Here is a 27,393-nt window from a genome sequence, read left to right as displayed (position 1 = left end):
TCTGCTGCCACCCTGTGGTCATGCTGCTCATGCGAAGGAGTAGTAAATTCTCAAAGATTCATCTGTTCTTACCTTTTCTTATCTGTGATCAGGTTCTGTTGTCTTTCTAGTTCTCCTGTTGGTTTGTTCTTCCCCTTCCTTTCAACCCTTCCTCAGGTTCTAAGAATGTCAGGCCTCAATCTTTGTCCCAGGGCCTTCTCCACTGACCTATACTAGCCCTTGATCCAGACACATTCATTCCAACAGTCTTTGTCCAGGATGGACCCATCTTTAGGTCATCATCTTCCCAGGGTTCTTTATGCAAGGACTTTCCCCAGTGCTCTGCATGAGCCCCAATCCTTTGTCCTGGCCCCAGCGCCTTTTCCAGCACTCCAGATGTCATCTCTCTCACCAGATACCTCTCAACTTCTTCAGCCCGGCCATATAACTTCACTGGGCCCCAAACTTCCACATCTCTGCCTGCTCTTACCTACTGTGAGATAGGTTTCATTAGATCTCAACTGAGAACCTTGATAGACTAAGTACTTGTCTCCATCGATACTTCTTTCCAACCATTAATACTAGACCTGAGCTTCTTTTGCAATGGTTAGCACATTCCCATTCCCTCATATTCTTTCCATTCCAGTGATCTTGAACTGCCATCCCCAATGCTCTACTGGATAAATCCTGTTCCTTATCTTCAACTGCTTGCTCCTTCACTCCCATCCCCCTTAACCCTCCTAACCCTCATTCTATTTCCTATGTGCCTAACCCTTCCACTATGCGCTTTGCAATGCCTGCTCCCTAATTAGTCTGCTTACTTTCACCTTTTCTTTCAGACTGCTCCCAACTTCTGGCATTCCTCCCAAAGATACCGGCTCTCTCCCAGTACTACCCTTTCCAGTACTGATGGCACTTTTACCACCGATCATGGTGGTTCATTGCCACTTCTCGACTCTCCCTCTACCACTACTTTTTGTCAACCTTGCCTTCTTTAAGATTTACACCACTCAAATCTATCATCCAATTTAGATTCTATTTGGATCATATTGGGAAACATACCATAACATACTCCTGCTCAAGACATTTTCCTGCCTACCTCAATGCTTGGCTTAAAATTTTCTCTCCACCATATTTCCTGATCTCTCAGCTACCCAACTGTTCAATTTCTCAATCTGTTCAATTCCCCAAACTTACTACTATGCAAGTTAAACCTTTTTCATTTCCCTAATCAATTATCTATCCCAATCCTCATATCACCTATTTGGAACTTTTCATCCTGGCTCAATCCTCCTTTGGCACTCCTCCTCCCATTTTCTCAGCTAAGATCTTACTTCATACTTCACTAGAAAAAAATGGAAGCCATTTGTTAAGATCTACATTTTCTTTCCCCCCCCCCCTTTTTTTTTCCCAAGTCACTTAAAGGCTTTCCTCCACTATCTTCTCTTTTACTTCTGTTTCAAATGAAAGGGTATTTACCAAGGCAAACCCTTCTATGTGCACCCTTAATCCCATCCTTTCCTATCTTCTCCATTAGACTGAAACCCCCTATATTCTTTGGTCTCTCTAGTTTTCAATCTCTCTTATACACTTACTGGCTTCTTCCCTATTCCCTAGAAGAAAACTGTCTCTTCTTCAGCCAAAAACAAAACAAACAAATCCTCACTTGATACTGCCATTCTCATTATCTGTTGTAATTTCTCTCCCCAACTAACCTCTTTGAAAAAACTAGATGCCTCCACTTCTTTTCCCTTTACTGAATTCTAATTCTATGCATCCTGGCTTTCAACATCTTCATTAAACTGAAAGAGTCTTCTCCAAAGTCACCTGTCATTAACTGCTAAATTTAATGGCCTCTTGTCAGTCTTCATTCTTTTTGACTTCTCTGAAAACTGACAAAACTGACTACCTTTTTGTCCTGGATTCTCTTTTTCACTCTTAGTTTTCTTGACAATGCTCCCTCCTGGTTTCCTCCTACTTGTGTGACTACTTTTCAGTCGACTTTTCTGATTTTTCATCCATATTCATGCTCACTAACTATGTCTATTCCCCTTAAAGGTCTGTCTTTAGCCTTCTTTTCTTTTCTCTCTATTCTGTCTTGATTGGTAATCTCACCATTTATCATGTGTTCAACTATTATCTCCCTACAGATGATTCCAAGATCCACATATTCAACCCTAAATAGCTCTTGAATTCTAGCCTTGCATCACAAATCTGTTTCTTGGACATATCAAATTGGACATGCAGGCAACTCAAACTCAACATGTTCAAAATATCACACATTATCTTTGTCCCAAAACTCTTCCTAAAGCTCCTGTTACTGTCAAGGGTATCAATATCTTCCCAGTCACCTTAGCTCACAACCTAGCTGTCATCCTCCAATTTTCACTCACATTCACTACAATATTTTATCACATCCTGTGTTTCTATCTTCACAACATCTTCATTTAAGTCCTAGTTCTCCTCTGATACTGCTATCACCCGGATGTAGGTCTTCATCAACTTTCACATGGACAATTATAACCATCTCCTAACTGGTCTCCCTGCTTTATGTTTCTCCCCACTCTGATCCATTCTTCACTCTGCAAATTGATTTTTTTCTGAAAAATTAAATCTTACCACATTATTTCCATACTTAGTAAACTTCATAGCTCTCCAATATTCCAGGATTAAATACAAAATCCTGTGCAGCTTTTAAAGGCTCTCATAATTTGGTCATTTCCCACACTTCCACCATTCTACTTTACTTCCCTCCACATACTTACTAGTTTTCAAATAGTACAATCTGTCTCTTGGTTCCATATGTTTGTCAGTTGTCCTTCATTTCTGGAGTGTTATCTCTCCTCACCGTGAACTCCTAGCTGTTCCCCCCATTTCCTTTAAGTCTCAGCCCAAGTAATACTGTCTTCAGGAACCTTTCCCTAGTTGTCTCCCCTTATCCTTTAAACTGGCCTTTCATATCCACTGTATATAATGTATGTATACAGTTTCAATTTCCCCAATTAGAATGTGAACTCCTCAAGAGCAGGGACTTTGCCTTTCTCTATATCCCCAGCACTTAAAACAGTGTCTGATACATAGTAAGTGCTTAATAAATGTTTGGTGACCTGCTGACTGACTACTACATAAGTGTGGGGATTTATTTCTAAATTATACCTAAAGTCTCTTAGGTCTAAAATCCCATGAGTCTATAATCCTAAAATGAGATATTTCCCACAAATACAAAATGATAATCCAAACAACATCAACAGAGATTTAAGTATGTGCCTCAGCCTCAAGCAAGGAGATTTAGTATGAAATACAAAGTATTTTACTTATTGCTCCTCAGAGAGAAAATTATACAATATGTTACATAGAGCAAGACACAAATCATCTTGCTAGTGCTGTACAGAGTGTGATAGAAGACAAGTTAATAAATTTTTGGAGGATTAAAGCAAGCAAAGATCTTAAACATCTAACTCATTTTAGGAGAATTTAAAAATAGCTAATAATAACAGCTAGCACTTATATAATGCTTACTATATGCCAGGCACTGTGCTAAACACTTTACTATTATTAACTAATTTGTTCCTCACAACCCCTGGGAAGTAAGTGTTATTACACACACATACACCATTTCCACGGACTGGAATTTTACTTAGGTTTCAAAGCTAAATTCAAATATTACCTCTTTCAGAAATACTGATCTTCCAATCCATCAATCCAATAAACCAATTTGAAATGTGTCAGTGCTAAGATTTTAGACAAGTTCCTTTCTGAGATGTTAATGGTCACAGACTGTTTCTCAAATGATTCTCTTTTGAAATGAAGTACTGAATCTTTCAGAGCAACAACAGAACAGGAATTCTGCTCCACCATCTAGTACTAATTGTCTTATCCAGTTGTTTACTGTTGCTAGGCAGGGGTGAGACTTAACCAGCAACTATGTGTATATCACCACAGTAAAGCAAATGGCGATTAAAAAAAGAGAGAGAGAGAGAGAAACATCAAATTATATAACCTTAATAACCAAAATAAATATAAGAAAAAGTAATTTGAGGAAGAAGAAGAAGGTAATAACAGCTGGAAATAACCAAAAGACTTCAGAGAAGAGGTGGAAATTGAGGAAGATAAGGTAGGATTAAAGAAAGCATGCATTTAAGGCTTGGGAGATGACAAGTAAAACCTGGAGGATGGAAGATGGAATATCAAGTTTAGGAAAGAATGAATGGTCAAGGGTGGTTACATTTTGACAAACTCAGGTAACTGGCAACAGAGTTACAGCTTCTCTCTCCTGGAAATGTCTAAGATTTTTCCCCAGAGACTTTTGTGGGGAGGATCCCAGAGCAGAAATAAGGTTTCATTTTTTTGGATTTTACATAGCACTTTGTACTCAGCTCCCACAATTAGCATTTAGTTGTTGTTTGCAAATGTGTCATATTCCCTGTTAGATTATTTCATGAAGAAAAGATACATGTCTTATTCATTTTTATATCTGATCCAGAATTTTGCACAGTAATCTAAAGAGAATAAAATAGAACTGAGCTCAGAATATGAGCTGTCAGTGTTAAATAGATATTTCTTTGCACAACTGAATCTTTGGGTTCATCCCATAGGCACCCTGCAAACAGTCATATATTTTGCCAAATATTCAGACATAGTGAGGGTGTGTGTGTGTGTGTGTGTGTGTGTGTGTGTGTAGAACTTAAAATTGCTAAGACTTTTGGATCACCCTGTAAACATATATTTGTACATTACATAAGTGTTTTGAAATTAAAATAAGTTGAAACGGCTCTGGAACTTCCTGTATCCTAGCATTAGTTACTTTGCAAACATAACTACAGCAATGACTAATTCAACAGAAAAAGGTATTTATAACTCCAACCACCATGAGATGTAAAACATAAGACAGTATTCAGCTGATTAGGAGAAACATGTTTACAGTACTAATATTCCCAGCAGCTTCCCCCTAAGTTTTTGGAGAAAATTAATAAAGATAAAATATGAAGTGGCCTCTTACCTGGAATGTGGTCCAAATTTAGGGATGACATGATGGTAATTATAGGTGTTGTTTGTTTTCAGTTACTACAGGATTGTGTATAGATTGTAGAGAGCTATCTCAGTTCTCCAGTTATTTCAAGGTAGCAACAATTTTACTGAACTTACTGCAGCTTATTTAGATGGATAAAAGAACATTTATTTAAAACAATTAAAGGCTAATCTAGCCCCTTATCTAAGCACCCATCCCAGTAGAATGCTTGACCACTTAATGGTAAATCAAAATCAGACCAAAACAAAAGATAAGGCGAGGGTGGGGGGGGGGGGTCCTAAAACATACTTCAGCTGTTATTACAGGAAACCAAAGACCCCAGAAATCCCTTGCTGGAAGACTGGTGGAGACTGTGGAGATCACAGGATGATTTTCAAGCAACAAAGAGATAAGCTACCAGTTTCATGTAGGTAGTCAATCAATCAATAAGCATTTATTAAGTGCCTGCTATATTCCAGATACTATGCCAGGTGCTGGCATAGATAAAAAAAAAAAAAACAGTTCCTGCCCTCCAGGAGCTTTATTAAGCATTTGCCACTTGCCAGTTATTATTATGTTCTCCACTAGGGATACAAATATACACAACTCTGAAGAGAATTTTTAAAACTATAGGCTTTAAATAGAACTGGATTATTACAAACTGAAATTCAAACATACTTATTCTTGGGACTTTCATAGACAAAGGAGGCTGGAAGGGTCATTTGTAATGTCATCTATATCTCTGAAGTGAAATCTTTCTTCTTTTCCCCCTTCCAGGAATCTGGATTTGCAAAAGCAAATGTAGACTTTTCCAAATACATGGCCATGATTATTCTCTTTCAGGACCAGAGGTTCATCTGCTACAACATTACATCCTCTGAGGAGGGCAGAATTTAGTAGCTATAGATTTTCATGTTCTCCTTGTATATACAATCTGTCCTCCTTGTGATTATTAGTCAAACACAAACCTAGAAATGGAACCTTTCTACCAGGAATACCTAACAAATCAAGGAACTGTAGTAAAACCTTATCATTGGCTGGGTTTGACTCTAGATTGTTCTAAGTGTCCTTATCACATCTGCACAGGTGAAGAAGCAAGAATTACCCATAGCGAATTTTATCAGATCTTTGGATTCCCTTATGGGCCAAGTCCCCAAACCCAGCACCTCACGTTTTATGAACTGAAAACTTCTTCCGGCAGTCTGGTGCAAAAAGGTCATGCTTCAGGTTGCAGTGAGTATGATACACACCCAGAATCTATGTTATTTGAGATGGACAGTTATCTCGAGGCAGTCATACGTAACAATGACAACATTGAGCATGTCTTTCTTTATTCTAACTACTGTCCTTGTAATGAAGCCAACCACTGCTGCATTAGCAAAATGTACAACTTTCTGATGAGGTATCCAGCCATCAGCCTCAATATTTATTTCTCTCAACTGTATCACACAGAGACCAACTTCCCTGTTTCAGCGTGGAACCGTGAAGCTTTACGAAGCTTGGCCAGTTTATGGCCTCAGGTCACGGTGAATCCAATGAGTGGTGGAATTTGGCATTATCTTCTCTATCATTTTGTGAGTGATATCTCAGAGGCAATTCTGCACCAGCCACTTTGGCCTGCAAGAACACTAGCTGACAGGCATAATGCTTATGAAATCAATGCAATCACGGGAGTGAAACCATACTTCACTGATGTACTTCCCCAGACGACAATGAACCCAAACACAAATGCTCAGCTGGACTTACAGAGATACTCTTTAAACAATGTGTCTCTTCAAGAGTCCTCTCAAGTGATTAACAACCAACTACCTTCCACTATGGTGGCCCCAGAACAGAGGATGCCTGTCATTTTTATGTTAGTGCCTTTCAGAGAGCAGCAACCACCCAGTGCAGGTCAAAACCAGCCCAAACCAAAGAACATTGTAAGGCACTTAAACATGCCTCAGATGCTATTACAGAAAACCAAAGAACCTATAAGACCCCCTGCTGGAAGATTAGTAGAGACTGTAGAAATCATAGAACAATTTTCAAGTGGCAAAGAAGTAAGCGATAAGAAAAAAGAAAAAGAAAAAAATAAACCCACATTTTTAAAAAGATAATGTTAAGATGGCTTATGAGATTGTTGAGATGTGTTTTTGACAGCTTTCATCCCTGTATCAGCTGGATCTGGACTACCTAAAAGCAATCACATTAAAAAGCAATTCCATTACATTTTTCATAACGTCAACAGTTTGCAGCCACACCACTTTTAATAACACTTGGAAAATTTTTCCAATAAACAACTTGATTCTTCTTCAAGTGGTAGCATCAAAGTGGAACTATAAGTCATTCTCCAATAGTTTCACATGGGAAAGTATTGTTTTTCCAATTGGCCCACATCATTGAGTCTTTAAAAACAAACAAACAAAAAACAAAACTACATGGAACAAATTGAGTCCTTAAATTAGTTTCAATATATTTTTGTGAAGTTGGAAACCTGCCTGAATTAAAAGACATTAAATGCTGTTCGCAGCAGCAAACCAGTGATTTTCCATTAATCATTGATTGTCAGCAAGATAGTTTAAGCAGCCCACTTTTTCTAAAGTGATTAAAAATAATTATGTGCAGGGAGAAGCCATTCTACTCACTGATTTAACGCATTTATGAAAATAGATTTTTAAGCTTACTCACCCAGTTATGATGATTCTTGCCTACCAAGGTTCTTTCTCAGATAAAATTTAGTTATCAGCTAGATATTTGGGTGAATAGGGCAGTTAACCTTGAATATAATATCTATTCCCTAAAATATAAAATCTATATCTTTCTAGCTGGCTTTCGAATTTCCTTTCCAATAACCTATTTCATGCATATATGTCTCATCTTCTCAATTTGTTTATAACTTTCTGGAGGATATGGGCAGTGTTATGCTTTTTTAAAAATTCCCTTAGAAACACAATACCATACCTCTATTTGGTGGTACCTTATTTTTCCTACATCATTATTGATTACTCCTGCCATATAACTATTCTAGTCAGTCATTATCTTACCATACCTAACTTCTGATTTGGATTTACCATCTTCCCTGGCTCTTGCAGTATCCTTCTCCACCAATCAATGTCCCTTAATTCTTCCAAAATATGGCTTAACATTCCTCTTCCTGATTAACCTGTTCACAGCTATGCTTACTTATTCTTTTTATGACATAGTGATTTATAACTCACTTATATCCTGTTGTCTAAATCAAAGGTTCTTAAATTGTGGGTCATGATATCATATAGGGTCTTATAACTGAATATGGAGTTGTAAAATTATGATTTGTTGTCAGTAAATATTTGATTTGTATGCCTATTTTATATATTTAAATACCCAAGGTCACATTAAAAACTTCTCAGCCAAAAAAGGGTCACACATGGAAAATATTTTAAAAGTCCTAGTCTGAATTATAGTAAGTCTTTTCAAGTATGTATATTGCCAACCAGAAGTAGAGGGCTAATATCCAATTTTTATAAAATATCTTCCCATAGTTCTCAGCACATAATGTGTTTCAATAAATGTCAAGGATTAGCTCAGGAATTCAAAAAGAAGTACCAAAACTGGATACTTTGACTCTTCAGTAGCATGGCAATGGTGATACAGAATGCATGCATGTGAGAAGACAGAAGGTAAACATGGATATTATGGTGCTGAGTCAACCAAGTATTGAAATAACTTAAAAATCATTGAGCAATTTAGTTTGCCCTGTGATTCCTACAGCACTGCCCTGTTCACAATCCTGGAAAGCTTCTTGGACACTAGAGTCAACTTTAGAATTGGAATAATCCTTGGTTCTAGTTTGGTTCTGGTCCATCTCATTGGTCCCATAATGAACATGATTGAGATATAAAGAGATATATGTCAATTGGTATGTTCTAGATCCCACTTCTCTTCTACCAAGTCTTTCTTTCTCTGATGTATATTAAATTGGAGATTCCAGAATATGAAAATAAACTTCACACAGGGTAAATACTCCTGGGCAAGTCAGTGTCTTTCAATTTTCTTAACTGCATTAAAATTTGGTGCAAAGACTATATAATCTATTGGGTTCTATAGTCAGAATGGACTGCCCAAGTAGATCATCCAGAAGCACAATCAAAATGAAAAAAAGAGATTAAGGAATTATTTATTCACAGTAAATAATCTCAAGAAATTCTGGCTTATGATGAAGTTTAAAAAAAAAAAACCTAGTAAGAACTTCTGATCAACAAAACATGCTATGAAAGCCTATTTAGTAAAATTATTAATTTTTTTAGATTAATTATATTTCATTCCCCTGTCTTGTTCAGATTCTTGGCCTTTGAGTGAATTTCATGTATATTACCAATTTGAGTCCTGTAGTATAAAAAAAAAATGAAGACAAAAAAAATTTGGGGGGGGGTAGTGAAAGTTAAAACATTATTAGGATAAGCAGATAAAAAAGGTGAGAAAAGAGGAAGAGAGCAATGCTGTGATCTTTCAAATTTTAGTAAAATTCTGGACTACAAACACTTTTATTATAGACCCTATTACCAATGGGATAAAATTAGAATTCTGCTTGGCACTCAAGACTCTTCACAAGAAGATGCTGCCCTCTCCCTTTTCAACCTTCTATGATTCTCTTTTATGCACTCCCATCCACGTGCCCCTGACAAATTAAATTGTTTGCTCCCTAGCCTTCTAGCCACTATAACCAAATATCCATTCTGTTCTCCTTTATTTGTAAATTTCCCTATTCCTAGAATATCTTTCTCCCTACCTCTGTTTTGTCTGCTAAATTTGTATATGTTCTTTTAAGTCTTATCCCTATGCTATATCCCAAATAATTTTCTTGATTGTCTACCACTGAAATTTGGCAATAGGCTTTTCCCTCAGACCCCATAAATACTTTGTAATTTGATATTATCTTTACTAGATGGTAACTTCATTTAAGGCACGGTCAATATCTAATCTCAACCTTGTCTGTAGTTAGGTTTTTCCAAAGGTAAATTTGTACTGTGAATATGTTACATGTAACATATTCTTAAAACTCATTTGGTTAGTTCAATTCAATTTGAAAAATGAAACTATGTTTCATTTAGCATGATCCTTCCCAATCACAGACATATAGAGAGAGTGATTTTGTACTTTTTTTTAAACAAAAAACTTAGAGAGGATTTAGATCTATGGAGAACTAACTAGTTGGATAGTTTACTATTTCTATTATAGCACTATGTAAATTTAATATTGTTGTAATATTTACTCATACATATAAAGATTAAATTAATTATAAAAATATTTCTAAATTTTGCTGACCTTTGTGAAAGAATATATGTTCAAAATGATGAGTTGTCAAATCAAAGAGAAGAGAAATGTTACAGGATTTAGAACATAAGGCTTTTTAATCTTAACAGGGAAAAGGAAGAATGGAAAATATTTAAAAATGACTAATTCTCTAATTCTGATTCTAAGATTAACCAAATGACAGTTTTAATACAGTGTCTGGCACATAATAAATACTTATTACATGCTTGTTAACTTGATTTGACAAATTACTGCCAGTCAATACAAAATATCTTCCAAAAAGGCTCTTAAATCCTGCATGGTAATGCCTCATTAAGGTTAAAAATGAGGGGCATTTAATATATCCTGTATCCTTCCTACATTTCCAAAATCTGAAATTTCCCTGCACCAGTGTAAATCACAACTCCTCTCCAACTTAAGATATGGTCTTCAAAGATTTTCACGAGACAAAAGTCTATCATCTAGAGGCCAGCTTGATGATAAACTTCTCTATACTTACCTAAGCTGATCATCAGACAACAGACATGAAATCACTCGGCCATACTTGAAAGCTCATACTTTCTGAGTACTATCTCAGTACGACTTAAGAGATATTATACTAAGACACTAATACAAGCTTCAAGAATCTAATGTCATCTTCTGCACATGCAAATTGCTTGCCTTCTTAATGAGGGGGTAGAAGAAAAAAAGCATGAGAAAGAATTTGGAATTCAAAATTTTTTCTTAAAAAATGGTTTAAAATTGTTTTATGTGTATTTGAAGAAAAATAAAATATAAAAGAAAATGGAGTTAATATCATCTTGATAACACAATGAGACACTACAGTAGGACTCTAGTAAAGGATTCTTTAACACTTGAATGAATTTGTGATCTCACAGGTGTATTTCCCCTAACAGTTCAAAACATACACAATCCATTCACAATTTCTCAACTTGTCCTACTCTTATCCATGTCATCCCAGGGGAGCCCACACAACAGGCTGGAAGTCTAACTGTAGATGAATTCTTGACCTTGTACCAGTAGTATCAATGGAGCACATATCTTGTCCATCATTTACTCTTCATTTTCCCTACATGACTGGTCCATCTTTTTCAGTTATACATTTTTTAATATTGTTCATACCATATGCAATTCTCTATTGGCAATATGTCAGAACCTATCTACAGCTACCATGCATTTATCTATTATCTTTTGAAGGCCTATTTTAATTTTTTGTAGAGATTGTGGTATTCCAAGAGTCAAAACCTTATAATATCCCTGGAAAAATATTGGTGTTAAAAAGGAACTTCTTTGTTTCATGTAAAATTTAAAGTCATTAAAATCAATGTTCAATTATGTCCAAAGGAATATCAAACTGTGCATACCCTTTGATACAGCAGTGTCTCTACTGGGTCTTTAGCCCAGAGAGATCATAAAGGAGGGAAAGGGACCCATATGTGCAAAAATGTTTGTTGCAGCCCTTTTTATAGTGGCAAAGAACTGGAAACTGAATGGATTGCCCATCAGTTGGGGAATGTCTGAATAAGTTATGGTATATGACTGTAATGGTATATTATTGTTCTATAAGAAATGATCAGCAGGATGATTTCAAAGAGACCTGGAGAGACTTGCATGAACTGATGCTAAGTGAAGTGAGTAGAGCCAAGAGAACATTGTACAAGATTATATGATGATCAATTCTGATGGACGTGACTCTTTTCAACAGTGAGGTGATTCAGGCCAGTTCCAATGGTCTTGTGATGAAAAGAGATATATGCATCCAGAGAGAGGACTATGGGGATTGAATGTGGATCACAACATAGTACACTTTTTTGGTTGTTTGCTTGCTTTTTGTTTTCTTTCTCATTTTTTTCCTTTTTGATTGATTTTTCTTGTGCAGCATGCTAATTGTAGAAATATGTACAGAAGAATTGCAAGGAAGAAAAAGTAATGCTCAATTTTCCAAATAAACCACAACTCTTTCTCTTCCTCCTACCCAATTCTGTATCCAGATTACTGAAAATGTAATTATATCTCCATGGTATTTTATATATTTGATTTAGCTAAGTATCAGTCCTTAATCTCACACTTTTATTACTATATATACATATATGTATGTATATAGTATGAGATATTTGACCATACATATTAATATACTGATATGTAGCAAAAATTTGTTAGATTTAAAATTTGATAAATTTAGATATTTTAAGTATGTAAAATGTAATATTATACACTGACATATAAGGGAGAAAACTATGAAATTGAAAAGTGGAATACAAGTAAATCATGTATAATATTTGGTTAATGTCATTTCCCACCATGATTTCCATAAATCCATAAATGTTTATATTGACAGAAAAGTTTTTTCATTTATTAAGTAAAAAATAATATTCATTTTAGAACAAAAAATAATTTTTATTGTAATTGATACTATTTTTCTTGAAAACAATTAAAGGTAAAGAATTAAACATATTAGCATTTAACCCTTATCTCTTTTTGTCCTACAATGCTTTCAATTTTCAAAGTTCTTTTCTCCAAGAAATTTTTATCTAAAAAACATAAGAGTCATTATTAGTGGCTAAATGAAAAGTTTCTATTTAGTTTTATTAAACTTAGCAAGTTAAAATGAGATTGAAATTTTGAATAAGTTAATCAAGATATTTCATGTGGAATACCACACTATCATAATATAAGGTACTTTTACATGTGATATTCTAATGCAAACAGTTATAGGCAGGTAAGAGAAGTAGAAACACCATAACAGACTAGATGGATAGAAGACTAGTCTTGGACTTATGAAGAGAGCCATTTGCATCCCAAAAGAGAACTGTCAGGACTGAATGTGGACTACAACATAGTTTTTTCACCCTTTTTGTTATTTGCTTGTTTTTTTATCTGATTTTCCTTGTGCAGCATGATAAATGTGGAAATATGTACAGAAAAATTATAGATGTTTAACATATATTGAATTCCTTGCTCTCTAGAGGAGGGGGTGGGAGGGAAAGGAAAGAGAAAAATTTGAAACACAAGGTTTTGCTAGGCTGAATTGAATGTTGAAAATTATATTTGCATATATTTTGAAAATAAAAAGCTACCAAAAAAAAAAAAAAAAGACTAACTTTGGAATCAGTAAAAAATTCATTCAAGTCCTGTTTCTGACACATACAAATTCCATGACAATAGCACCAATATGTTGGCTCCCCAGACAATTTCACTAAGATTATAAATTACAGAAGAAGTGTTGATCTGTATGGGTTAAAGGAATTTTCACACCAGAAATTTTCCACATCAATAAAATAAGTTCAGATTTTAAAATAATAGCATTTTTTATCTCAAACTTCATGCTATCAAAAACCAAAGAGTTTCTATCAGAGAATTTCCTGATAAGTAGTGATTTTATCTTCTAAACTTCTACCTATTCTAAGACCAAAATTATGGGAGTTTTTATAGTAGAGTATTTGCTGATAAACAATGATTATATCTTTGAAATAAGAATGCTGGAGTTCTATAATTGTCATTAATGGTCATTAATGAAAGCTGTGATTTCACTGGTATATGAATATTGCCTCTACCAATACAGACTACAAAATTTTTATGTCTTGGATTTAGCAAATAATCATTTAAAATTCTCTATGGCCAAAATATTCATCATTCTATGGCCAACAGAATGATGAGCCTCTCTAGACTTATCTAGGTTATACCTCAGATGACAAACATATAAACCATAATCAAGCTCATATATAATTTTTCAGTTTTATTGGTCCTACAAAAAAACTTGAATTTCATTGGCATTATTAGAGGAACACAGAGTATCCTCCACATCATGAAGAGGCAACAAAGTAGGACTTTAGACCTTAACAATGACAAGAATAAAAGTCTTTTCCCCAAAGTAAGTGAAAGTGTGTTCCTCAGTTCTTCTCTAAAAATATTTTTAAAGTACTGGATTGAGATCATGCCCCACATGCTTCCCAACAATAACCGTTAGGAACCTTTAATGAAAGAAATTCTCCCTGCCATTCAACAAGTATTTATTGAACATCTATTACACACATAGCACATTCATATAGCAACGGTTCTAAGATGGATAAAAATGAAATATATGACATAGTCTCTGAACTCTGGAAAGTTTAAATCCAGTTAGGGATTTAAGATTTATACAGAGCAAGGCTGTGTATGATTAAGAGTCAAAATAAATTATATTAAGTGCTAGAGAAACTTGGAAAAACTAGATTGAAGTAACAGTGGGAGACTTTATGAAGGAAATAAAAGTTAGGCTGAACCCTAAAAGGGGGGGGGGTCAGAAAAAACTAAGAATAATAAACAAAAGCCACTTGAGCTAAGCATTTTATTAATCAAATTCAAAAAAATCTTGACTTTAGAATACTCTGGTTACTCCCTTTTATATATTATGAATATAACAGGGTTTCTACCATTAGAAAAGAAATTTAGATATATAAAGGGATGAGAAAATCTACTTAAATATAATCATTAAGTAGGACACAGACCAAGAACGGTTCATAACACAAACTTAAAAGCTCCATGCAGGCTCTCATTGAGTTGTATAAATTTTAATTATGACTCATAATCAGCAAAGAATGAGTCCCTCCTCTCCATCAGTACTCTTGATCCTTAGAATCATAAGACTGCATCTAGACTGATCACCCCTCATCCCTTTGTAATATATCTCATTTTTGTCATTTTCTCTCCTCCCACACTGCTTCTACCTTATTTTAGATCTTCATCACTTCATGTCTAGACTACTGCAAGAACCTTCTTCTTGGTCTTCCTGTATCAAATCTATCCCTATTCTTGCTCATCTTCCACTCAGTTGACTAGATTTTTCTAAGTTTCAGGTCTCACCACATAATTGCCGCTCCACTCAACAAATTTCAGTGTCTTCTTATTACTTCAACGATCAAACCTAAAATCCTGCTTGGTGTTCAAAACCTTTCATACCCTGCCCACTCCCCACCTACCTTTCCAGTCTTCTTACAGAGACATTAGCCTCTTTGCTTTTTCTCCCACTAGGCATTCCTTCTCCAGACCCTGAGCTTTTTCACAAGCTGTCTCCCTGCCTGGCACACCCTTCCCCATCTCTGACTCCTAGCTTCTCTTGCTTTCCTCCAGTATCATCTAAAGTCTGACCATCCGCAAGAAACCTTTCTCGGTCTTCTACAATGTAGCGTCTTTAAGTCTCAGTATTTTCCTGCATTTAACTTTTGTGCATGGTTGTTTGTTTGCATTTTGTCTCCCCTATTAGCCCTCTTTGAGATCAGGGATTGCTTGCTAACTGACTGTCAGATCTCCCACCCGCTCTGTGTAACAGGTTCATCGCAGGGAGATGAATATGACCCCTCTTCTCTCATCTGGGCATCTTCTGCATCTTCCACCCCCCATTCTCAAGTCTGAATTTGATGGCCAAGTTCATCCTCCTAGATCTGCCCCAGGATTTCTGCAGGATGCATGCGTCCCGTCGGGGCTGGCGGACCAAGGCTTCCCCGGGCGTACGCCAGTGCGTACCGGTCCCAGCTCGCCCCCGGCCCTTGCAGTGACCAACCTCCAGGAGTCGTCCATCCCTCCCTTCCCACGGGCACGACCCCAGATCCTCCACAGCTCCGTCGGGACCCAGGCTGCAGCGCGGCAGCGGCGGCCGCTCCAGCCAGCGCCAGTCCCCACCAACCCGCCTCCCCCTCCCGGGACCCCAAGGACCCATAGCGGACCAGTTTAGGGACCAGTCCACAAACTGTTTCTATGGTAACCCCCTGGGGATCACGTGATCCACACGGACGACCAATCGTCTCTTACCTCTGCCTCTTCCAGCGGTTTTGCTTTCTGCCCTTCCTCTTTTTTTTTTCCGCCCACCCCTTTCTCATGCCCCGCCCCTTTTCTGCGTCAGCCGGGGGGGAGGAGGGGGTAAGATAGAGAATATTGCGCCTGCGTATCCCGAGAGGCGCGCTTCCTCCGCGGGCTCGCGCCGCCTCGGTGGGGGAGGGGTGGAGCTCGGAGCCGGAGTCCACCTCGCCCAGGACGCAGGCGCAGCAGCGGGCGACGCCCCAGAGCGGAAGAGGGAAGTGAAGGCGGAGGTCTAACAGAAAAAGCCGGAGCCGGAGCCGGAGCTGGGGGGGTCGCGGACAGCGGGGGAGCCGGGGGAGGGGACAGCGGCGGCGACCACCACAGGGGCTAACTGCCAGCCAGTCCGGCGCGGGGATGTCGAAGCACACGGTGTCGTCGGCCCGCTTCCGCAAGGTGGATGTGGATGAGTATGACGAGAACAAGTTCGTGGACGAGGAGGATGGGGGCGAGGGCCAGGCCGGGCCTGACGAGGGCGAGGTGGACTCGTGCCTACGACAATATCCTTCTGCCCGTGCGGGGCCGCCCTTGCCTTCCCGTGGGGGGGGGGAGGGGGAGGGGGGGCGCGCTGCCTCCCCCGCCCTCTGAGCGCGCGCGTGGGCCGAACCTGTCACCGGCCCGGCCTCCCGTCTCCCGGCCATCGCCCTTTTAACCCGTGTGGGGGCTGGCAGCCGCGGCCCGGCAACCCCCGCGAAGCGGCGTATTGGGGCGGCCAGCGCGGGATGGACCCGGTGTAGATCTAGTTACCGAGGGGCCGCCCCGGAGGCTCTGGCACCCGGGGGAGGGGCATCGTCAGCTTTGCATTTAAATGGAATTTAGAATTTACCTTCCCGGGCGAGGTAGGGAGCAGAAGCGAGCCTTTATTCCCGTCTGTAACCCCAGGATCTCCTCATCCTCTCTGGCTGGTGAGTCTTTCCTAGTTGTTGGAATCATCTCTCTTGCCCAGCGTTGCTTAGATAATAAAACCACATCCTTTAGCCTAAAGTTGCCTATTTAATAAACCACAGAACCTGTCAGGAAAGCCTCCAGCCCCCTATCTGGTGAAATTAGACCTGACCAGAATTAGTCTTGAATGAGGAAGATGGAAAAGTAAAATCCGGCCCATCGGACTCCAAAGGAACATAAAGGTTGAGAAATGCAAAATCATTTGATCGATTTCCATATTGCCATTTTTAGTTGAAACGAGGCCATCATTTCCCAGATTTTGCATATCTGAATATTCATAACTGGGTATAAATGCATTTTGTGAAATCTGGGAAGATGTGGGTGTCGCAGAAACCAAATTGATGTTTTAAGAATTTTATGCTAGAATTTATATTTTACATTTTTCTAATTGTTCTGACCAGATGAGAAAAGGCTTTTTTAAAAATCAGCCTTTGGTATGTATAAGATTAAAATGCTGGAAGAGAAATGTGCAAAAAATAAATATATTTGATAGCACTTTTGATATATTAAGATGACACAGCTCTAAATATTTATAATCATTCTTCCGAATTTCTGTACTTTTATATAGAAATGTCACATTCTGTCTGTGTGAGTTGTGGTACGTTTCTCTTTCTGATTGTGAAATATTTAATAATCATCTTCCCTTCCCTGGATATGGGGGAATTATATGTGTGTGTGTGTGTATACATATATATATCTGCATACATATATATATTCTAGCATATCTCTTCCATATATATAATGTGTGTGCGTATATGTGTATATATATATATATATATATACACACACACACACATATATATATGGAAGAGATATGCTAGAATCTTCCTTGGAAATATTGGGGAAATCATTTTTTTGTTTTGTTTTTAATCTGTCTTTTATTCTTCTTAAACCAGTAGTTTCTGAGGTGTTATCCTTTTAAAAGTGTCTTCTGTGAACAAATTAATTACCTTCTGAACATCTGAAGATAGCCTGAGGTCATAGAAAGAATCTTTGAATTAAAGCCCTCTGTTCTAATCCTGGCTCTCTTCTGAGCTATGTGATCTTGGGCAACTCAGTTTCCCTTTGGAACTCCATTTTCTCAATTAAAAAATGAAAACATTGGATTTAATGAATTCCTAGTGCGATAAATCTATGGTTTTTAACATATTGCTAAGGGATTTTTAAGTGATATGATTATATTTTGATTAGGATATTCACTTCATCCAAAATATTAGTAGATTAGTAGATAAAATTATACTTTAAAAAGCCTAGAGATTTGCCTTTTTTCATGTTACTAGAGCAAGGGAAAGATATACAGTGTTGGAGTCAATCTATATGGTTCTAGAGATAGAGGAAACATGAACTCTATGTGGTTTCCTTTTAGGGGAATAACTCTACATTCTGACAGTCTGATTGGCTTTCAGTTCCTCATGATTGCTTAGTAGGTGGTGCTTTCAAAAGGAGAGTCTGAGTCTTGTTGGTATGGTCTAAATTTGGTGATTACTCTTTTGAAGATGTAATAGAGGAAAAGTGGAAGGGAACAATTTTCTACAGGAAACAGTTAAATCAAACTTTTAATAAAAGAACAAAATAGGAAATTATAGTTTATTACCTGTTTTAAAGAAGATGGTCTTACTGAGTGTTACAGATGTGTCCTTAGTTCAAGTTAGCAGGATTTTAGTGTCTTCTTTGACTTATTATAAGGTTTTGGTATTAAGACAATACAAATTTTTTTTGCAATATAACTTCCTGTTTTACTAGATGACCGACTAAGGTTTTTCCATTAGGAATACATCATTTAGAGATATAAAGTAATTTTGTTGCACAATAATTCTATTGTAACATATTAAGATTTCTTTAATACTTTCTGTGTTTAATCTTGGGATCATTTTTTACATGCTGTTATTTGAAAATCAAAATCAATCAAGCTGATTTTAAGGAACACATTGAATAAACAAAGTAAGATCAAATGGCATTGACACCTGGTTTGTTTTTAATGTTTGCAAGTATTTATAATATAAGTATTTCATTGTAAATTTACTTCCTAGAAGCTATCATATTGAATATTGCATCTATCATAGTAGCAAAGGCCAGTGTTTCATGAATAACTATTACATTCGAGGGCATGGTTTTCTTGTTATCCTTAACTTCTATTACAGGGAACATGACAGCTGCATTACAAGCAGCTCTGAAAAACCCTCCAATCAACACCAAGAGTCAAGCAGTTAAGGTAAATCATTAGCATCATAAATGATCTCTGCAATTCCTGTGATGATATTTACTGAGGCTTAGGTAAATAGGAAATTCAGAAAAGTCAAACAGCCCCAGCTTTTATTTCTTCAGCTATCTGGTAAACTCTTTAAGAGTACCCATGCAAAGATAACGAACTCTACAGAGCAGTATGATACGGGCGCTAGGTGGCGCCATAGTGTGCACAGCTCCAGGAGTCTGGAAGACTCATCTTCCCGAGTTCCAGTATGGACTCAGACGGTACCACCTGGGTGATGTGTGATACCTGCACAAGTCACTTCACCGTTTTTGCCTCAGTTTCCTCATCCATAAAATGATCTAGGGAAGGAAATGGCAAATCCCCCCAGGAACTTTGCCAAGAAAACCCCAAATGGGATCACGAATGAGGAAACAACCAAACAATGGCAAGGATAAATGTTTTTTTTAATTCAAAAAAGAGAAATTACTTTTGACCAGAACGTGGACAGTCTTGGAGGCTGAAGCAATTGTACTGGTTCATTTCTTGACTCGGATGCTTACCAGTTGTGTGACCGTAGGCAAGCCTCTAAACCTCAGTTTGCCCATAGGATGTACAGTTAATATTACTACAGAAATTATGATATGACATAATATGGAGACAGTATAGTACTGTGGGCAAAGGAATGATCTTGTAATCACAGGATCTGAATTTGAATCTTGTAAATTACTTCTCTGGAGTATCTTCATTGGTTAGATAAGGAATTTGGATTCAATAAGTTCCAAGGTCTCTTTTAACTCTAGCTCTGTGGTCCTATGCCTGTGTATATGTCAGCTGTGATACTGATTTATCTTTAATTCATTCTAGAGTCTAATCTGGAAGTGAGATTTGAGGTAGGCTTTGAAGGATGGATGGGATTTAGGTGGTTTGTCAAAATAAGCTCATATTATTCATTCACTAATTCCTAATAAGACATAAGTATTTTTGCTATCAATAAAATTGCATATGATCATATTGAATTCACTCTCTTGCTTATTTAGACCCCCTAAATAAATGCTGGAAAAGGTCAGGTCAATTCTAAGATTCTATTTTATGGCAATCACAGAATATAATATCTTAAATATGGAAATTATCTAAACTGACCTTTTGTAACAGAAACAGATTTCCTGTGTTATCAAATTCTGTGGAGAACTTCTCTGAGATGGAACTTAGTAGCTTTTTTCCAGCTTATACGTGGGAGGTTCTTATATTGCACTGTTGAATAGATCTCCAAATCCTGCAGCTGCACAGTTTCTAAATTACTTGCCTATAGGTAACACTTAAGTAGTGAAGATATTTTCTAATATTCAAATTTAAGAAATACTAAAGGGAGGCTTTGCTCTTTGAACAGCTATTGTAAAAGAAATCAATGAAGAGAAAGGGGTATATATACATTTTGCCATAGTAATCTTATCTCTACTAAACAAAAGAACCTTACCCTTTAAAAGAGTTAATTAATCTAGGAATTTTAGTCTTTTAACCAGATTGTTTTCTTAACCATCCAAAACAAGTTTTGCAAGATTAAAATTGGAGTGAAAGCACTAAATGGATTCAAATCTCCTTTTTGACAATTGTTATTTGTTTAGCAAACCCATTTGGTCCTCAGTTTCATAGACTAAATGGCCTATGAAGTTCTTTTTATCTTTTATCTATGATTATCCAGATAGGAGAATTTCAAACTTTTAGGTCATATTGAAAAGTTGCAGCCATTTCTAATGTAAAAAATGTCTAAAATTATAGGCTTAAAGCATGGTAAACACATTGATAAGTTTTTTCAGGAACTACTTCAGACCTTACCTTTTTTTTTTTTTTTAACTTCCTTCTTTCGTTTTTCTCTACACTTCCTCCTGGTTTATTTAGAAAGATCATAGTAATAATAATCTTCTTGGCTTCAACTTCATAGTCTAATATATTAAGCTACATTTTAGTTGTTCCCATAATGATAATTTCAATAGTATCGCCAACTTAATCACATCAGTGTTATAGAATGCATCTTCACTTCTAACAGGCGTACATTTTTTGATTGTATAAGTTATGCCTTTGTAATTATTTTACCTACTTTTCTATGTACGTTACAAAATTATTGTGATAAAATTATGGTCATGAGTGATAATGGATAAACAATTTAATAACTAAGAAATATGGTGTAAGGTTCAGATTAAATGGGAACTAGAGAATAAATATGTCATTATCTCATGTTTCAACAACCAGTAACATTCTAGATACCATCTTAAGTGACAATTTGAAACTGTCCTTTTTTTGTAGCCACAAAAAATCCAAGGAAACGATAGACACAATTCAGAATGCCCTGATTTTGGCTGCAGCAAGGCAGACATGCTGGAGAAGTGGAAGATACTTCTTATATCTTCTGTACTTGTCCTCTACATAATGTTTATGTGTCCCATAATTATGGGATCAAGAACCAATATTACATCTACCAGCCCAGTGCCATCTTAAACTAGCACAATCTAGAATTCCTTCATTAACCTCTTTCTCATATCAGTCTTTGGGAACCCAGCCATAGCTAGCTTGTTAATGCTATAGAAGTACCTACCACACCCATACTTTTTGATTTGGAGATACCATGGAGTAAACCCTCTTCTTGCCTGCAGCTGTTACATGGAACTTGTCTTTCCCTTCTCTTCCAGTGATCTAGTAAAACCTAGGAAAAGGACAATGCATTGGAACCTGGGTTTAGATCCCCATTCTGGTTCTTATTATCTGGGTGACTTAACCTCTCTGGACCTTCATTTACTTATTAGTAAGATCTCTTTCCAATTCTAACCCTTTGGTCAGTCCTGTCTCATTGGCTGAGACCCTTTCCAGCTGCTATGAGGAGTTATTCATTAATTCCAAGTCCACAGAGTTAAGTCTTTTCAACATCTCCTAGCAGACATTGAGAATATTATGTGCATCTAATTTAGTTGTTCCTCATCACCATATGTGTTACTTATGCCTTTTCTTGCAGGACCGAGCAGGCAGCATTGTCCTAAAAGTCCTCATCTCTTTTAAAGCTAATGATATTGAAAAAGCCGTGCAGTCTCTGGACAAGAATAGTGTGGATCTTCTAATGAAGTACATTTATAAAGGCTTTGAAAGCCCCTCGGATAACAGCAGTGCTGTGCTACTGCAGTGGCATGAAAAGGTCAGTTTTATGATGTGGCATTTTTGTGAGGTCAGTGGTAAAGAAATAGTAGCCTTTCTAAAATAGGATGTTGTTTGCTTCTTTTGGTATATCTTAATTTTTTCTCAGGTTTTTACAGATAATTGTTTGAAAATAAGATCTAGACTTTGGTATTTACTGTCCTGAATTATCCCCTTAGGCCATTTTATTATTTTTGACACTGATATTGATAATAAAGTATAAGCTTCTGCTCCTCAAGGATCTACAATATTATTGTGAGTAGTTCCTTCTATCTTACTGCTGCAAGCAGCTCCATTAAACATAGGTGATTGTCCTTAAGCAATGCAGTGGTTCAAAATTCCTTTGTTCTTCAGATAATCTAGGGGAGCCTCTACAAATTTAGCTTTTTACTGGTCCTCAGAAAAGAGATTTGCATTTCTTCACTGGCCCTGTATTCAAAGCTTTTAGGTCTTGGTAAGACCTACCAGAGCTTGTGTTCTTTTTGGCACAGTGTTTGAGAACCCAAGGTCATCCTTACAACATTATGAAGTATTTAAATGGAGCTTTCTTTATGTTATTCTGGGAATGTGTAGTAGTACTATTACCATAAGGTAGAATATGGTTTATAGTAATACATGGCAGGTAGTCAGTAAGCGTTAATTGAGCACCAGCTCTGTGTCAGGCACTGTGCTAAATGCTGGGAATAAAAAAGTGGCAAAGACAATCCCTTCCCCTGAAGGGGCTCACAGTCTGATGGGGAAGACAAGTAAGCTACTAGGTATAAGCAAGCTGTACAGGATTTATAGGAGTGATAATGGAGAATTAAGAGAATCAGGAAAGGCATCCTGTAGAAGACTTGAAAGAAACCATTAGATAGAAAACATTCCAGGCATAGAGGATAGCCAGAGAAAATATCTGGAGGCAAGAGATAGAGTGTTTTGCATTTTAAGAAATGCCAGGGGGTCAGTGTGATTGAATCAAAGAGTATGTTAAAAAGTGTAAGATATAAGAAGACTGAAAAGGTAAGTACTTTGAACACCAGGGGATTTCATTTTTGATCCTAGAGGTAATAGCATACCACTGGAGTTTATTGAGTAGAGTGACGTGGCCGTCTGTGCTTTCAGAAAGTTACTTTGGTAGCTGAGTAGAGAATGAGTTTGAGTGGGAAGATACTTATCTTAGACTGACCAGGAGTTCAGGCACAAGAAAATGAGGTCTTTCTTGTACCAGCATGGTGGCAGTGTCCAAGGAAAGAACAAAGTATATTTGAGAGTTGTAATGAAGATGAAATGGACAGACCTTGATAATAGATTGGGAGTGCTTGAGAGGGTAATAAGGAGTCAGAGAAGATATCTAAGTTCTGAGCCTAGGTGATGATAAGAATAGTGATGTCTCAATATTAATAGGGAAGTTATATAATAACTACAGACAAATTATCTTTGGTCAGATTTTTACTTTGTAACAAGTACTAAAAAATCTTAAACCTTGTGAGGCAAAATATTTCCCGAGTATAGACTTATAAACAAAAGCCTTAGTAAATAACATACACATTGAAGTGTAATAAGTGTATAACTGCAATTTTATTATGTATATACTGATAATATTATATATGTACATATAGCCTTGATGACTATAACAAGACTGATTTTTGCTTGTGTGTCATATGGAAGTACTCTATTTTATAGCTAGCAGTTTTCAGATTTGCACTACATAGTCCACTGTGCTTCAGTTATACCATTTTTTCACATAACTATAACTTTAGATAGCATGAATATGAATATTTGCAAGACATTTCAAAGGATTCAAACTAATCAGGAACTAGCTGTTATAGTATAAGCATGAGTTTGCTTTGTACTTTATGTGAATATATACAATATGAAATCTGGTATGATTTTGTGTTCTTAACAAGTGGACTAAATTAGGTTCTTTTCTGCTTATATTCAAATTTTTAAAATATACATCAAATCTGTGCTTTATTGCAACTGCCATATTTTATGTAAGTGGTAGAGAATCATTGAAAATTTTTAATCAGTAATATGACATTCTGCTCATTGAAAATATTTTCTAGTTACTACCAAGTGACTTTTAAAAAATATTTTATAAATTGTTATCAAAATTTTGGCTTTGTGTTGACACAGTCAATTTCGTTTTACACAGACATCTACTATTTATAATTTACTTTATCAAGTATGTATACAAAATTATTAAAACTTAAAATCGCTAAACCATATCCTCCTCTATATTAAAACACAATCATTCAAATTGAATATGATTGAAAAATCCAGTTACTTTACATAACTTTAGGCCCAGTTTCTTCAAAAATGTAAGAAAATGGTCTTAAATCTTTTAGAATATCTTATTAGTTAGGATTTTTTTCAATTTTTTCGATTTAAGAAGGATCTTTGACTAAAAAAATATATACCCCAATCTGAATAGATTTTGGTGTGATAGATTTTAGCTTGAATCATTGACTCATCATTCATTTTTAAATAAGCATGTCAGAGTTGAAGTTTAGATATGTTTTTAAGAACTTGAATGTGTCTGCTGACCTCATTTATATCTGCTTATTCACATGTCTAGGAATTTAAATTGGAAGGTTTCATTTTAATGCTTCTTTTCAACATATATGCAATGAAAACTTTGTGAAAATCAACATCTTCAGCCAATTTTCATTATCAATACAAATTAATCCCCAATATTTTATATAATCTAAAGATGTCTGGTTAATGGTTTTCTGTCAACATTTGCCTTTTGATTTGTTTATAGGCGCTTGCTGCTGGAGGGGTAGGGTCCATCGTTCGTGTCTTGACTGCCAGGAAAACAGTTTAATCCAGCAAAAAGTGGGCATCTGCCACGGCTATGGGAGTTGCTGGTAACAAAAAGACCAAAACAGCCAAATCCCGCTGCTGCCCTGTGGAGAGCGTCTGCGTCTCTCAGCTTTGCCTTCTTGCTTCTTTTTTTCGTATCTGTGAAGGAAAAAATGCATATCAATTTTTCTTTAGTTAAAAATTGGGGTAATGTAGAGGTGCAGTTTTGTTTTAACAGCCATATTTGATGCTTTCAACTGTTTCAGTGACACATATACAATACAAACACACACACACACACACACACACACACACACGACCTGTGTATAGAGTGATTTGCATTCCAATACACTTGTACAATTGTAACCCCTGTTGGCTGGATCTTTCAAACTGATACAAAGGTACAGAGATAGACCTGTGGGCATTGTCTTACCACAGAGTCAGTCAGGCAATATACCTTAAATGAGATGTTTGAAAGACTGACAGCTATTAACATTGTAAAACTAGACCAACTCCTGGTCAAGAAGAATGTATTACTGAAACAGATTTTTTTTTTTAAAGAAAATACACACATCTTGCAGCTTTGATTTTCTTTGCATCCAGATTATCTATGTTGTGAGTTGTGTGTTCTTTCTCTCAGCATCTACTATTTATATCTTCTCAGTTTCTTTGACTATTCAGGATCCAGAACAAGGGGTCATAATATATCCAGAAATATCTGCACAATATTGTTGCCTGATGAGCATGAGCATAAAGCTTTTGCCCCCATGGAATGGCCCTATTTAAAGGAACTGTGATCCTAATGGGAAAGAAATAGGAGTCATGATATGATTCATGTCCTGGGCAGCATTGAATAAAATGCTATTTCCTACAAAAAGCATAGTAGCTGCCTTTGACAGTATGAAATGTACAACTGCTATGTGCCCTATAATTATCTATCTGATCAGTGTTCTTCAGGTAGTTGGGATCTCAAATGATTTGGTTCTGATCCAAACACATACACATTCCGTGTAATATTACAGTGTTTTGTTTTTAAGAGAAACAGTCACACAGCAAAAAGTGTTTACTTTGTTGGATAAACCAAATCAATTCTCTCAAAAATGACAGGTGCTTTTAAAAAGCTATTCTTCAGGAACTCTAGAGCAAACCACCTGGGACCACCTGAATGCATATGACCAGGAGGGGAACCAGCCTGTGTCTAATACTTAATGTCCGACACCAGTTCACATATCAGTTACTTCTGTGAAAACTGGTGCAGAATTTCAGAAAACTCTTTGCTGTTTTTGATACCTGCTTTTCTTTTTTTTTTTTTCTTTTTTTTTTTTTTTTGTAAAAATGATGAAGTTCTGAAAATAAATTGTCATTGTTGAATATTTTATTTTTCTAAATGTCTTGGGTTTTTTTTTTAATACCAGTGAAGATCATAGAAGAAAGGCTTTATGAGAGACCATGAGACTTTATGGAAAAGTTATGCCAGTGTCATTTATTAGGTCTATTAAAAAGCTTATTCCTGGTCTAGCCTCTCTTGTAAGATTACCTAAAAATACAAATTAAGAATGAAATTACAAGTAGAGTATTTGAATAGCCACAGGGTTATAACAAGAAGACAATTTCCATTTAAGAAGCTATCCCTAATGCTTATGATTTCTACGCAGCGGTGTTGGGTCAAATACATCCAAAAATTAATTTGTTGGCACTGACATCTGGAAATTAAAAACAAACCAGAAAGAGAAGCATCGACAAACCAGAACTCATGGATAGGAGCATAATTAAGATGGTGAAGGGATAAAGCATGTCCTATGAATATTGAAAGTTTCCGATGAGAAAACTGAGAGCTGACATATGTGTCTTCAAATACTGCGAGTATTATATTCTGGAATTCTGTTACTCCAGAAGATAGAACTAGGCTAAGGACCAATTAAAGAATTTTGAGGTGACTGATGTGAATATGGGTCTCTTTAAGATTACGGCTCCAGACTGCAAACAACTCACTTTAGTATCAAATGGACAACAAACAACAGTCAATTCTGGCAAGCAGGTTTTTTTTTTTTTTTCCAAACATGCAAGGACAATTTTTCAGCATTGACCCTTGTAAAACCTTGCATCCCAAATTTCTCCTTTCTTCCCTTCCATCACCTCCCCTAGATGGCAAGTAATCCAATATATGTTAAACATGTTAAAAATATGTTAAATCTAA

The 27,393-nt window shown here is 36.6% G+C and overlaps 3 protein-coding genes across 3 annotated transcripts in view; 2 read left to right on the top strand and 1 right to left on the bottom strand.

Annotated features, from left to right (window-relative positions):
- Nucleotides 1-16,085, bottom strand: part of RGL1 (ral guanine nucleotide dissociation stimulator like 1) — a 306,958-nt gene extending 290,873 nt beyond the window's left edge. The window contains exon 1 of the mRNA XM_031937021.1: nucleotides 16,049-16,085. The gene's annotated coding sequence lies outside the window, so the exon portion shown is untranslated. The remainder of the gene's footprint in view (nucleotides 1-16,048) is intronic.
- Nucleotides 5,962-7,142, top strand: APOBEC4 (apolipoprotein B mRNA editing enzyme catalytic polypeptide like 4). The gene has a single exon (XM_003767508.3). The coding sequence runs from the start codon at nucleotides 5,962-5,964 to the stop codon at nucleotides 7,084-7,086; it is 1,125 nt and encodes a 374-aa protein (XP_003767556.1). The 3' UTR covers nucleotides 7,087-7,142.
- Nucleotides 16,086-16,288: 203 nt separating the features above from the next.
- On the top strand, nucleotides 16,289-26,572 carry ARPC5 (actin related protein 2/3 complex subunit 5). The gene is made up of 4 exons (XM_031937023.1): nucleotides 16,289-16,593; nucleotides 19,178-19,250; nucleotides 22,234-22,410; nucleotides 25,156-26,572. The coding sequence occupies exons 1-4, from the start codon at nucleotides 16,451-16,453 to the stop codon at nucleotides 25,216-25,218; spliced, it is 456 nt and encodes a 151-aa protein (XP_031792883.1). The 5' UTR covers nucleotides 16,289-16,450; the 3' UTR covers nucleotides 25,219-26,572.
- The last annotated feature ends 821 nt before the right edge of the window (nucleotides 26,573-27,393 follow it).

This window comes from Sarcophilus harrisii, chromosome 4 (genome assembly GCF_902635505.1).
Source record: "Sarcophilus harrisii chromosome 4, mSarHar1.11, whole genome shotgun sequence".
Taxonomy (NCBI): Eukaryota; Metazoa; Chordata; class Mammalia; order Dasyuromorphia; family Dasyuridae; genus Sarcophilus; species Sarcophilus harrisii.
This window is presented reverse-complemented; position numbering and strand designations above follow the sequence as displayed.